This window comes from Nicotiana tabacum, chromosome 8 (assembly GCF_000715075.1).
Source record: "Nicotiana tabacum cultivar K326 chromosome 8, ASM71507v2, whole genome shotgun sequence".
Taxonomy (NCBI): domain Eukaryota; kingdom Viridiplantae; phylum Streptophyta; class Magnoliopsida; order Solanales; family Solanaceae; genus Nicotiana; species Nicotiana tabacum.
Genome location: NC_134087.1, coordinates 209,774,352 through 209,787,440, shown reverse-complemented (window position 1 = coordinate 209,787,440; position 13,089 = coordinate 209,774,352). Strand labels below are relative to the sequence as shown.

At 34.5% G+C, this 13,089-nt stretch overlaps 1 protein-coding gene across 2 annotated transcripts; it reads right to left on the bottom strand.

Annotated features, from left to right (window-relative positions):
• Window positions 1-2,153: 2,153 nt before the first annotated feature.
• Window positions 2,154-7,777, bottom strand: LOC107788808 (zinc finger BED domain-containing protein DAYSLEEPER-like). Of its 2 annotated transcripts, none has more exons than XM_016610532.2 (2): window positions 7,437-7,777; window positions 2,154-4,793 (listed from the first exon to the last, which is right to left on the bottom strand). In XM_016610532.2, exon 2 carries the CDS (start codon window positions 4,771-4,773, stop codon window positions 2,377-2,379), a length of 2,397 nt encoding a protein of 798 aa, XP_016466018.2. In that variant the 5' UTR covers window positions 4,774-4,793; window positions 7,437-7,777; the 3' UTR covers window positions 2,154-2,376. The 2 variants fall into 2 exon arrangements, with proteins under 2 accessions (XP_016466018.2, XP_016466019.2); XM_016610533.2 differs by having other exon boundaries at window positions 7,196-7,578.
• Between the last annotated feature and the right edge of the window lie 5,312 nt (window positions 7,778-13,089).

Sequence of the window (13,089 nt, the reverse complement as noted above, 5' to 3'; positions counted from 1 at the left end):
GGTAAAATATCCTAATTGGCTAGCTAATACTATAGTAGTCCCCAAAAGGAATGGTAAATGGTGAGTTTGTATAGACTATACTGACTTGAATAAAGCTTGCCCTAAAGATTCTTTTCCTTTATCGCACATAGATCAACTAATTGATGCTACTGAAGGACATGAATTGTTGAGTTTTTTAGATGCCTATTCAGGATATAATCATATAAAAATGGATCCTTTAGATGAGGAAAAACTTCCTTTATTACAGACAGGAGGACTTACTGTTATAAAGTCATGCCTTTTAGCTTAAAGAATGCTGGAGCAACGTACCATAGGTTAGTAACGAAGATGTTTCAAGAGCATCTGGAAAAAAGTATTAAAGTCTATATCGATGACATGCTAGTCAAGTAAACACAGGCGGGGGATCACATCCAACATTTGTCAAATACATTTCAAATTCTCTGCAAATTCAATATGAAGTTAAATCCCGAAAAGTGTTTATTTAGCGTGTCTTCAGGTAAGTTTTTGGGTTTCCTTGTTTCTAACCAAGGAATTGAAGTAAATCCAGCACAGATTAAAGTCATAGAAGAAATAACTTATATACTCACGAGTAAAAAAAAGGTGCAGAGGTTGACAGGTAGGATAGCAACATAAGGAAGGTTTATTTCTAAATCTTCGGAGAAAAGTTTTAAGTTCTTTTCAGTGTTAAAAAATCAAAGCCAATTTGAGTGGACTAAGAATGCCAACAAGCATTCAAAAATCTAAAAACGTACTTATCAAATCCATCGTTGTTGGCCAAATCGAAGGATGGAGAAAGGCTACTCATCTATCTCGTTGTGTCATAAATGCCGGTAAGTGCAGTGTTAATTTGAGAAGACAAAGGTAAACAATCTCCAATTTATTATGTTAGCAAGTCTTTATTGGATGTTGAAACTTGATATCCTCATTTAGAAAAACTTGCTTTAGCACTATATGTATATTTTATATATAATATGTGTATAATCTTATATCGTTATCATATATTTTATGTATATGCCTAGAAAAATAAATAGTTAATTCGATCAGCTATTTGGGTAAAAATTCTTTTCAAATTAGCCCATTATGGCGGGGGCAAGGTTTCGATTTTGAATCAAAAGGGATTTCATCTGATCCAACTATTACTGGCTCAGGTCTTGTCACCAAGCAGATGGACTTTAAGTCTTGTATTTTTGGTTCACAAAGACTTTATAGGATTGGAACAAAAAGAATAAAACATTTTATATAAATAATTATATACTCTACATTAAAAAAATATCCATTTAGTATAATAACAATTACGCTCAATCCAATCAAATTGAGATCGGTTGTATAAATCATCATTGTCTTATTTAAGCTCAACTAAAGTTTTATTCAACCAGCCAACTGTAAATCTCCTCCTTTATCTACTTGATAATTTAATTAAAAACTGACATAAAGAGTGTGATGGGATGAATGATATTACTCTATCTTTAATAAGATATCTCGAGTTTGAACCTAAGAGTGAAAAAACTCTTGATGAAGAGCACTTTCCCCACAAAAGAATCATACACGGCAAAGATGTGGATATCATTTTTATACATATATATACTTATGCACTCTATGATATCGGGTATCCGTCAGAATTTAACGACATAATTCGGCTACAAATAATATTTCTCAATATTGACCATTAGTATTTGCGAATTTCGAACTTCACTTTTGAAAGACTGATAAAATATTGAAAACTTTGTTCGAAGAGTATTTCAAGTAAAATAATACTTACTAATTTGAATGCAGGTTAAAGAATTGTTTTGTGAAAATGGTTGAAGGGGGGATGAATATAAAATTTTACGATTTGCAGTATTTCTATTAGTATAAGATAGGAGGCTGATTGATTAATTTGACATTTCGATTTGCAGTATTCATTGGACTTTCATAGGGCTTTTGTTGATTAGACGAAGCTCTAGTTCTTATTCTTTAGGGTGTTTCGTCTAGTCTTCCCAGTAGTATTAGTACCGGTCTTGTATTTTACTATTCCTACCCCTTGATATTTCACATTGTTTCATTATTTTCGGCGAGATTGGCTATATTCTTATAGTGTCGTATTAAATTTGGAACAACTAAACCAGCCAGCCAAGTTAACAATGAAGAACAACACAAAACATAAGGCATTCCTGTTTTCTGTACAGCTTCATGCATTCATATACCAATGAAATGAACAAGGAGATTGCAACATCTCGAATAAATTTCTCACATAAAGAGCTTAATGGTTCCGAATGATGATAAAAGAAAGTCAATCCTCAGGCGACAGAAAAAAGAAAAATTTTACAATCTAAAAGGAAAATGAAGTCAGCTACGAAATACCATTCTAGACATCTACTCAAACATTACAGCAACAACCTAAATCGGGACTTCCATTTTAATTGGCGCGTGTAAAGTATCTACTGATGCATTCTGAAGCCAGTCCTTGGCACAGATGAGGGCCTCCACGGTTTCAGGTCGCAAGGAACACCTGTACTGATCCATCTCTTTGCCTACCGTGCAAAATACAGAATCAGCTGTTACGGTTGAAACTGGAACTGATAAGATATCACGAGCCATTTTCGATAGAGTAGGGTACTTCATTCTGTTCAGTTTCCACCACCCCACAACATCAAACTCGTGAACACGAGGCAATAAGGATTCTTCCAAATATTGATCAAGTTCTGACCTTGACTGCTGGCTTGTTGTCTCCATAATGTAGGCATCAAAATCTGTAAGTCCGGCCCCATTACTAGAGGCACCGAGGTCTTGGGCGTTCTCCTGCTTTATATCCCCGCCATTTGCCTCTTCAGCATAAGTTGGGGTCAGAGGCAGAGGAAGTGCCACATATTCAAGAAAGAGCTCGTGGATTCCCTCTTCAACAATCTTCACATAGGTAGCAGCTTCTTCCCCGTATATTTTCGTAAAACTGAATTCAACGAGTTTCATTTTGAAGCGTGGATCCATTACTACGGAAATCGCTAACATCAGACAACAACTCTTCCAGTATTTATCAAACTTCTCTTGCATCGTTTTGGTAAGGCTGCTGATGGATGGATCTTCACTTGCTGCAGCACGAGCCAGTTCCAATTGAATCTTCCACGCTTCATGGAAGAATGTATTGGTTGTTGGAATTGTTGGTGCGGTCAGAAGATTGGCAGTGTCGAAGAGGATTTTCAAGTAAGTACACAGAATCTCAACTTGCTTCCAATCTTCAACAGATGGGGCATCCTTGTAATCAGGGTCAGATGTATCCAAGCACGAAAATACTTCCTTTAGCTCTGACGCAGCCAACAACATCTCATATGTTGTGTTCCATTGTGTTCGGTCATCAAGCACCAACGTCTTTGTGCTTGGCACCTGAAGCTGCTGTTTGAGTTCAATAAACTTTTCCTCATGAGATTCTGATGTTTTCACATACTTTATGCTATCTCTTACTTTCTTAACAGTTCCATGCAAAAAATGAAACGCATCTTGCGCAATGCTGCTCAAAGTTCGAGCAAGACAATTTCCGACCAACAACTGGCCATTGAGCACAAGAGGGTTCTTCACTGAGAGTAAAGCTCTAAGATTATCAACAGCTGCATCACCGATTGGTTGATTAATAGTGACAGAAAATAACTTCCCCTCCATACTCCAGTCAGAAAGGCAAGCGGCAACAGCGTGGCTGAAAGCCGTGTCAGAATCTGGATATGGTTCCATGATGACATTGAGTATTTTCCTGTGAATTTTCCACTCACTGTCAATATACTGCCCAGTTATGAACACATAGCCGACAGTGTAGCAGGAGGACCACATATCAAGTGTTAAGCAGATTCGCCCAGGCACTCCCCCAATCACTTTCTGAATGGCTTGCTTCTCTCTAAGATAAGTTGCCACACAATCTCCTTGCACGGTGTTGAAGCTCACCATATCAAAACGAGGTTGAAGATGCTGGACAAAAGTAAGAAAGCCTGGATGCTCAACCATGTGAAGAGGATAGTCGTGCATGATGATCATCCTAGAGATCTCCTGGCGGCACCGGTCTGGATCAAAAGCAAGGTAAGGAGAAGAAGCAGTCCGATAACGTCGTTTTGGTGCATCGTTACTACCCCCATATCCACTCATCTTAGAAGGTGTATTATATGGGCTGGATTGATTATTCTGTTGGTTACGTAGGACAACTGGACAGGCTCCTTTTGCAATATGGCGTTTCAGGTGACTAGTGCCTGCTACTTTTGAACCTGTACTATATGCAAATGATTGCTTGCACTGCTTACAGCATGCCCTTCTAGTTCCAGCACCAACGTTTTCAATGGTGAAGTGTTCCCAAACTATTGACTTCTTTTTCCTACGCTTGCTGGGTTGTGTTTCTAGATCGTTTGGAGGTGTTTCGATATAGTTGGGTTGTTCCGCAAGGACCATCTCATTTAGTGGGATCATCTCATTGTCTGGAACCATTTCATCACCAGGGACTATCTCATTGCCAAGCACTATGTGATGTTCATGTGTCATCTCATGTTCCTGCACCATCTCATGATTATGTTCATGCATCATCTCATTTACCGGCACCAACTCATGATTATGTCCATGTATCATCTCATTTTCCGGCACCACCTCATGACTATGTTCATGTATCATCTCATTTTCCGGCACCATCTCATGACTATGTTCATGTATCATCTCATCGTCCGGCACCATCTCATTGCTATGTTCATGTACAATCTCATTTTTCAGCACGATCTCATGATTCTCAGTGGGGGTTGCTGGTGTAACAGGGGTTTCTGGTGTCGCCATCAGAGACCAGAAACTCAAGGCTATAGGAAGCAAAACAATTATCAATTATCTGTATAATATAATGATAAAAAGGGAGAAAGAAAAAGAAAATCATACGCATAGCAGAACTGAAGAAAAAGAAGTGCGAATAAAAAAATAAAATAAAAAAGCCTGAAGGTAGCTATACGTGTGTGTACATCTACATATATTTTCTTTTTGAAGAAGTAAGGTGTTTCATTATAAAAAACATCAAGAAGATGAAAAGTTACAAAGGGCATAGTTACATGTGTGTGTACATTTTCTGTGATAAGTCTAACGAAACTAAGATTCGTTTGTACTAGAAGAATCAATATGGATATACTGATGGGTCATATAACATTGCTAGTTATGGAATTCAAGATCTCTTTGACTGTGGTATGTGGTGTGCGTCACCTGAGAACTTGTGGAAGAAGGGTAATTCTTATAGTGGCCATTATAGGGCTACAAAAATATCAACCAAAAAAAAAAATGAGAACCAATCACATCCATTCAAAAGCGCTACAAAAGTAATCAACTTTTACTATGAGCATGTTCAGATTAATGAGAAACAGGAAACTTAAATATTTTTCTTTTTTTCGTTTTTAATACACAACTGACACTTCAACTAGCATACTCCCAAGTAAACACTTATACTTGCTAAAGTACACCCAGTAAATATTTCTAACCGTTGATTATGCTTTACGCAGTATTTGAATCTTTCAACCAAGAGATTCAGTATGGTATTGCAGCCTATGGTCATTGGTAAGATTTTAATCCTGCACCTAACGAATGCATCGTGGAGTTACAACTACTAGGCTGCAACTTCATCACTGCAGAGCAGGCATAGTATTCACTCTTTGGACTAATAGAACAGGAGGCCCAAAACTTTAGCCAACAAAATGCATGAAATTAGCTCCTCAGAGCTGAAGAATACTGTCCATTGGCACACCTTGGAGGGACCAAACTTAACTCCAAGGCCCGGCCTGGCTCGAACTCATCCTGTCCATTGGCACACCTGGAGGGACCAAACTTAACTCCATTAGGGCCAGCCCGGCCCGACTCGTCCCTAAACTAAGCTGACTCAAAGTTTAATAGTAGTAATACTGGGAAATTTTCACAAATAGCCAACTTTTAGCTCCTATAATTGAAAAATATCCACTGTCCTACAGTTTCAAATTCCACAAGTGTAATCATGGAGTTCCACTAATAAAATTTTAAACTCCAAGACAATGGCTATTTTTCTAAGACAATGCCGAAAAGGCGAAAAGTGGTCAATAGACGCTATTTCTACTAGTAATACCCCTACTAAGTAGGCGTTTGGACATAAAAAATAAAAATAAAAAAAGGTGAGATTTGGAAAAAAAATAGTATTTTAAGTCCAGTTGAAAAAGTATTTGAAAATTGAAGTTGTGTTTGGACATGCAGTTTTGTGAGAGAAAAACATTGTTTACTTGAAAAAGAGGCAAAAATCACTTTTTCAAAATTAAAACTCATTTTCAAATTTTTTTGAAACTCATCTTCAAAAATTAAGTTAAATATATCACCAAAAACTGGTTTGAAAATATTTTTCGGAAAAAAGGAAGAAAAAAAACTATTTCTAAACAGCTCCTAAGGCAACACGGAGGGTATTACCACCAAAGGATGTGGTGCAGCGGCTGAGACTACTCTTTCCTTAACCAGATGTCTCGGGTTCGAGCCCCAGTATGGAAAAATCCTTGGTAGGGAACGCTTCCCTCTAATGGGGGCCTACGCGGTGCGAATCCGGATATAGTCAGGCTCCAAAGTGGGTACCGGGCACCGGTGGTAAAACCAAAAAAAAAAAAAAAAAAAAAGGAGGGTATTATTCTATTTTGAAGAAAATAAGGGTTAAAAAGGACATTTCCCAATACAAGGGCTAACAAGTATACAAACATAAACTTACTAGATCTAACTCATAAAATGGATCAAACATGGGCTTTAACACAAATCTAAACAAAGCCCATATCACACACTCTTACTAACAACTGATCTATTTCAAGAACCATTTCATAGTCAGCCTTCAAATTTCAAAACAACCTTCAACTTAAAGCCCAGAACAACAAGTAAACTATAAAACTCCTTTTTTCAAAATATCAGCAAAAAGTTAAATAAACCTGAAATAAGTCAAACTTTAGTGAACTACCATAAAACAAGCAGAAAATTGATATTGAAACAAAAATATTACAACAACAAAATACTTTAAAAAAATATTTTAACCATGGAACACAGTATATAGCGCACATTTACACCAAAACATAAACATAAAACTAACAGAAATATCAGAGACCGATCTTCACACTAAGACAATAAAGCATTAAAAATATATCTAAAAAAGGAAAAATAGATCAAATCTGGAATGAACAAAAGGAAAATAAGTGAGAAAAATATTTAAAAAAAGGTACTATACCTGAAGAAAAAAACTGATTTTGAGTGAAACCCAAATATCAGAATTCGATTTTGAGCAAAACCCACATACCAAAATTCGATTTTGAGCAAAACCCAGATAACAAAATTCGATATTGAGCAAAACCCAGATGAGAAAATTCAATTTTGAGCAAAACCCAGATAACAAAAAATTCGATTTTGAGCAAAACCCAGATGCCAAAATTCGATTTTGAGCAAAACCCAGATAATAAAATGGAGCTTACCGGGATTTTCAGGCTCCGATAGTGAACCAGATCTAGGGTTTCAGCCGGAGAGGGAGAGAGGAGAGAGAAAGAGACAGGAGAGAGAAAGAGAATTGGGCTTGAACCCGGTAAAACCAAACTGGACCTTTGTTATGATATTTTTGGGGTCGTATTAGACTATTAAGTGATAAGGTTCATTGACAAGAAAACCAAAAACATTAAAATTGTAGTATTGGATATGGACTTTCTTTTTAGGTCCATTTATTATTGTTATGACTTGTGACTATGTGAAATTGAAGGTGTGTTAGTGTGTGTGTTTTGGGTCACACCCTTTCTTTGGTCAAGTGGTTTGATGTGTATTATATGGTTGTCATGGACCATAGCCCACTTTTTATGGTATTTTTGGTGATTTTGTGTGGACTATATTTAAGATGGGGCCTACATTGGCTAAAATTGGAATTGGGGAAAATGGGGTTTTTTTATTTAAGTAGAATTTTGAAATTTAGCCCATTATAAGTAAAAGGGATAACATCTATTTCAAGTCCTTCACCAAGAAAATAGACCTTATTTCAAATTACCTTTTCCTAAACCAGAGATACACGTCACCCAATATTGAGAAAAAAAATTGCAAATGTTAGAAACTAATTGTTTTTAAACATTATAAATTAGCACGGCGTGACCCCAAACGGATGGTCATGGCGGAATATTCCTATTTTTTACGGTCTTAGCAAAGTGTCCCTCTTTTTTACTTGAACACTATAGTTCTTTAATTTTTAAAGCATGAATTCTTATTTGGTGGTGAAAAATAAAAGTTAATAATCGATTATTGTTAAAATCATTTAAATGTTGATAATTTGTGCATAACTTTTAGTTTAAACATAGATTTTGGTGATTAGAAGCTTGGTTTCAAATTTGAGATTATTTGGAGCAGATTTGGCGTGATTTGATCGAAATTGAAGTTGCGTATTCGAAAAATACTTTGTTAAAATAACCCCAAAAAAGTATATTAATCTGGTAGACTTCGATGAACAACTTAACAGATAGGTTTAAAAAAAATATAACATCAACTCTACCAACCCGGTAGAGAAATACTTGAAGAACGGAAGTATGTAATTTAATAGACTTCAATGAACAACTTAATATATAGGTAGAGAAAATATAACATCAACTCTACCAACCCCGGTAGAGAAATACTTGAAGAGCAGAAGTGTAACACCCCGAAAATTTTTGAAGTGTTCTAAGACCATTAAGAAGATTGACGGGTGCAAATTGTATTAATTCGGGTATGAACAGGACTAATAATATGAAGGACATTAGTTGATCATGATAATATATGTATGAGGTACATTAAGAATGGTTTATGGTCTAAGAAGAGCCCTAAGGCTAAGTAAAGTTGGGAACTATATGATAGGTTAAAGCTTCGAATGGGTTTGCACAAGATTTAATTTCAAACGAGCATAAATCCCTATGTATGAAGATTTATGTGGTTTAAGACCTATCAAATTAAGGATCTATGAGTATAGTTTCAATGCTTCAAACCTTTCATCATTTGAATATTCCTACAATATGTTATGATCTTTTTACTCAAGGGTATCACAACAGCCATGTAGCTACGCGAGCTGTGTGTACCTACGCTACCTTAGGCATAGCTGATTTCAGCAAAGTATTCAAATGAAGGGGATGTGAAGAGGAAGGGAGCGTAGCTACGCTGGAGATGTGCATAGCTACGTGTGTAATCAAAATTATAAAAGTAAATATTTTAGGGAGAGAGAAATAGATGGAATTTTGGACAAGGGTCTTCAAAAATTATCAAAAATCTCTAGGAAATGTATTGAATCTTCAAGAACATCAAAAAGAGGAAAAGTAAGACTCTTCCACAAAGAGATAATTCCTTTATTTGAGCTTCACACATATAATATATTGAAGTATATGTAGTATGTTTATGAGTTGTTTTTAAAGTTGTAACGGGATATTGTATGAACCCTAAGGGCGGGTCTTAAAAATAATATTTTAGGCAAGGAAGAAGATGAATAGTAATGAATTGATATAAATGGATATGTCTTGAGTTTTTAACGATTCCTATAGACTTGATAAATTAATTGATGAATGAATTGAATCGAGAATCACCATCTGGATAAAATACAACACTAGTTCTTGAATATAGGGTTTTGTTGGAGTAGACAATGAATAATGACTTGTTGATGTTGGGTAATTAACATAGTATCATTAATGACTCCAAATGAGTACTAAATGTTAAGATGGAGTTGAATAGGCTAATGGGTGAACCTATTGGATAATTTGGGATGGTTGAAGGCTTGTTGCCGAATTGTGAAGCCTAAATGGATATTTATGAATCTTTTCATATTTATTTTGATGTAGTTAGGATATCTAATGATAGATATTGAATTGTGGGTGATATTTGGGCATTTTAATCAATCGAAGCATTATAGTATTTTTGGAGTCTGACGGTTGAGGTAAGTGGATTATGACTTACTCTTCTTGAGGGATTCACCCTAAAAACATGATTTGTTAATACATGATATTACTTATAAATATGCATTTGTACTTGTGGGGACAAGCGAGAAAGATATCACCATGTGTTCCTAAGTTTGTTGATTTGAAGTGTCATGTAATTTTATATAAAAATCTTATTTTTAAAACATATTTGCAAGATGACACTTAACGAAAACGTTATAAGTTTTATTAAAACTTATGTGTTGATAAGAGTATAAACTATTTGAGTACTAAAGATACGTTTTCATGAATAATTTCGAGTTTTGAAATTTGATCAATGGAGTAGCACTTGTTGGATCCTTTAAAGATTGATGTTATAGTGTTAAAAGCATTAAATTGAATTCATTTGATTTTGTTCAAATGGTTTGGATTGACTATAAAATTATGATTTGATAAAAATAGATCATTTGAGGCTATTAAGCTATGAATCTATTTTTGTTATTAAAATATTTTGGGAGTACTAGTGGAGACCAACGAGATTGGTTCGAAAATTGAGTTCGTTACCATGGAATTATATGTACCGGTGTAGGGACGCATTTCAAAGTTAAGCCGAGGTTTGTGGGATAAAGTTCCCCTATTGGGAGGGCAAATTATCATTACTTAAAGTAATGAGGTTAAGTTGACTCGTACGACAGTACGGGAAGCCGCCCAGACGAGTAGGGTCAAACACTTGTTGCTAGGTCGATCACCTGGTAGTTGTTTATTATGTCGGTATCGGTATAGTACTCTCACTGAAAGATAAAGAAGATTTTCGTATGTTTAGGCCTAAGGATCCGAAAGTGATTTTGATGACTTAAAGAAATTGAAATGGTTTTGTATGATTTTATTAAAAATCCTGAATTGATACAAATGTTCTAAGAAGTTATATTATGGTTTATGCTTCACTTGTTTTTTCATTTGAAATGATAAAGAGCATGATTTATATAATTATTTATCACCTTATATCAAATATTTGTTGCATAGCTTTTGTAAAATCTTGTCTCAGGAATTTAAGTTAGAGAGAGTCTATGCCACTTATTGAGTACCTTTGTGGTGTAGTCAGTCCTTAGGGGCCCCTCTCCAGGGCCCCACTTACTTTTCATATTTCAAGATAAGGTATGATATGTGGCATGCAGACATGACTAGGATGACTCTCTTCCTGAGGTACATGGTGAGGCACTACTCTTATTTTGTGGTAACTATCATGTTATTTTCTTAATTTATGTTAGTCGGGCATTAACCCAAGTGTTTAGTTATATTCTTTAGTATAGAGGCTCCATAGATAGTTGTGAAAAGTTGTAGTAAATGAGTTGTACACGACATACATGAAAATATATTTATTTTACTTAGTCTCATTGTTATTGTTATGAAAGACTTCATGTATGATTCTGAATTAGAAAACTTTCCATCGTTTAGCTTGAAATATATATATTTTTAATGAGCTTCCGCAGTTAAATTGGTTTTTATGCATAGGATTTGGGTGCATCATATGGGTTGGTTCGCTTAGATCTCTTAGTTAGACTTGAATGAACAACTTAACTTATAGGTAGAGTAATAATAGTGTCAACTCTACCAATTCGATAGAAAAATTTTAAAGAGCAAAAGTATGACAATTCGATAAATTTCAATGAACAATTTAATCCGGTAAAAAGCCATTGAAAAGCTGTCTGCCGTTTCAGAACCATTTTTTAAATATCGCTAATTTTTTGGACATTCCGCTAAGATCAGCCCCTAAAATTCCACTTTGTGTCAATCAACCTTTAAACATGGTCACGAGGTTAAAATGACATACAGAATAATTTCTATGCTTTTTGACACACTTAATGTAATTCGGCTTATTTGGTAAGTTCTAACTAAAATGTTGCCACTATTTAAGTATTTCTTTTTCTAATTTATTGATGCATGCTTAAGCAGGGGCGGAGCTACAGTGCTAGAACAGATTCGGTCGAATTTAGTAGCTTTAGTTCGAACTCTATATTTATTTTAAAAAATTCATTGAATACATATAAATTATTAATTTAGAATCCAATAACTTAGCGTGATTAAAATCTCAAACCCATAAGCTTGAAATGGTTGCTCCACCTCTGTGCTTAGGGTACAATTTTCAAATGACTTGATTATGTTAGACCTTCAAAGATAAAATATAAATTATAAAATCTAGTATATAGAGTTTTCACAATTTTTTTTTTGAAAAAAGTAAACTATGTACTCCCTCCGTTCACTTTTACTTTGCACGTTTTGAATTTTCGCGTCCCTTAAGAAATAATAAATGAAGTGCATAATTTACTATGATACTCATATTAATTGATGCATATTTTATTGGATTTGAGAAAATAATTTGAAATAAGTAATAAATACTGTGGATATAACAGGAAAAAAATTATCTTCTCTTGATATGCGTAAAATGATAAGTAAAAATAAAAATTTATTTTTAGTATACATACCAAGTAAAAGTGAACGGAAGGAGTAGTATTTTATGAGTTGATTAATGTAAATCCTCACGTAATGTCTGTAATATATTTACATTCTACCTGTCAATCAACTTGGAATTGGTTGGTTAATTTCGACATAAATTAATTACTAACTGTGAATGAATGAGCTACTTATGCCTACTATCCACCCACTACAATAAATAAAGTGCCTTTACATGTATTATTTTAATAATTACTTGTTGCGACAATGTAACTGATGTAACTATACCTAAATTTCAATGAATTATTCTGACATTCTATATTCCAGATAGCTCAATAATTATTAGGAAAATGTAGATAATTACAAGCCCTATTTACAGTCGAATTTAACCAGTAATCAGCAACTAAAATATATAGTAGCAAACAATATGATTAAAAAAAAAGAATAACATAATTAAAAAGAAATTATCGAAATAATTCCCATTCTTACAAAAATAAATAAATAAAGAGATTGGTAATATTGGTGGGCTTATTAGGCTCTCTATGGCTTTGGATTAGTTGTAAGAGTGCAATATATAGTGCGAGTATATAGGGAAAATGATATTGTATGGCTGTTCTCAAAATAATAGCTAAAAATATTTTTTGTTTTTGTATATATATACATTTTGTATGTTATATACAAAAATTATACAAATTGTATACATTTTTTGATTACCGAATGTTAATAGTTTCTGTTACGGGTTAAAAGTGAAAAAAAACCCGTGGATATA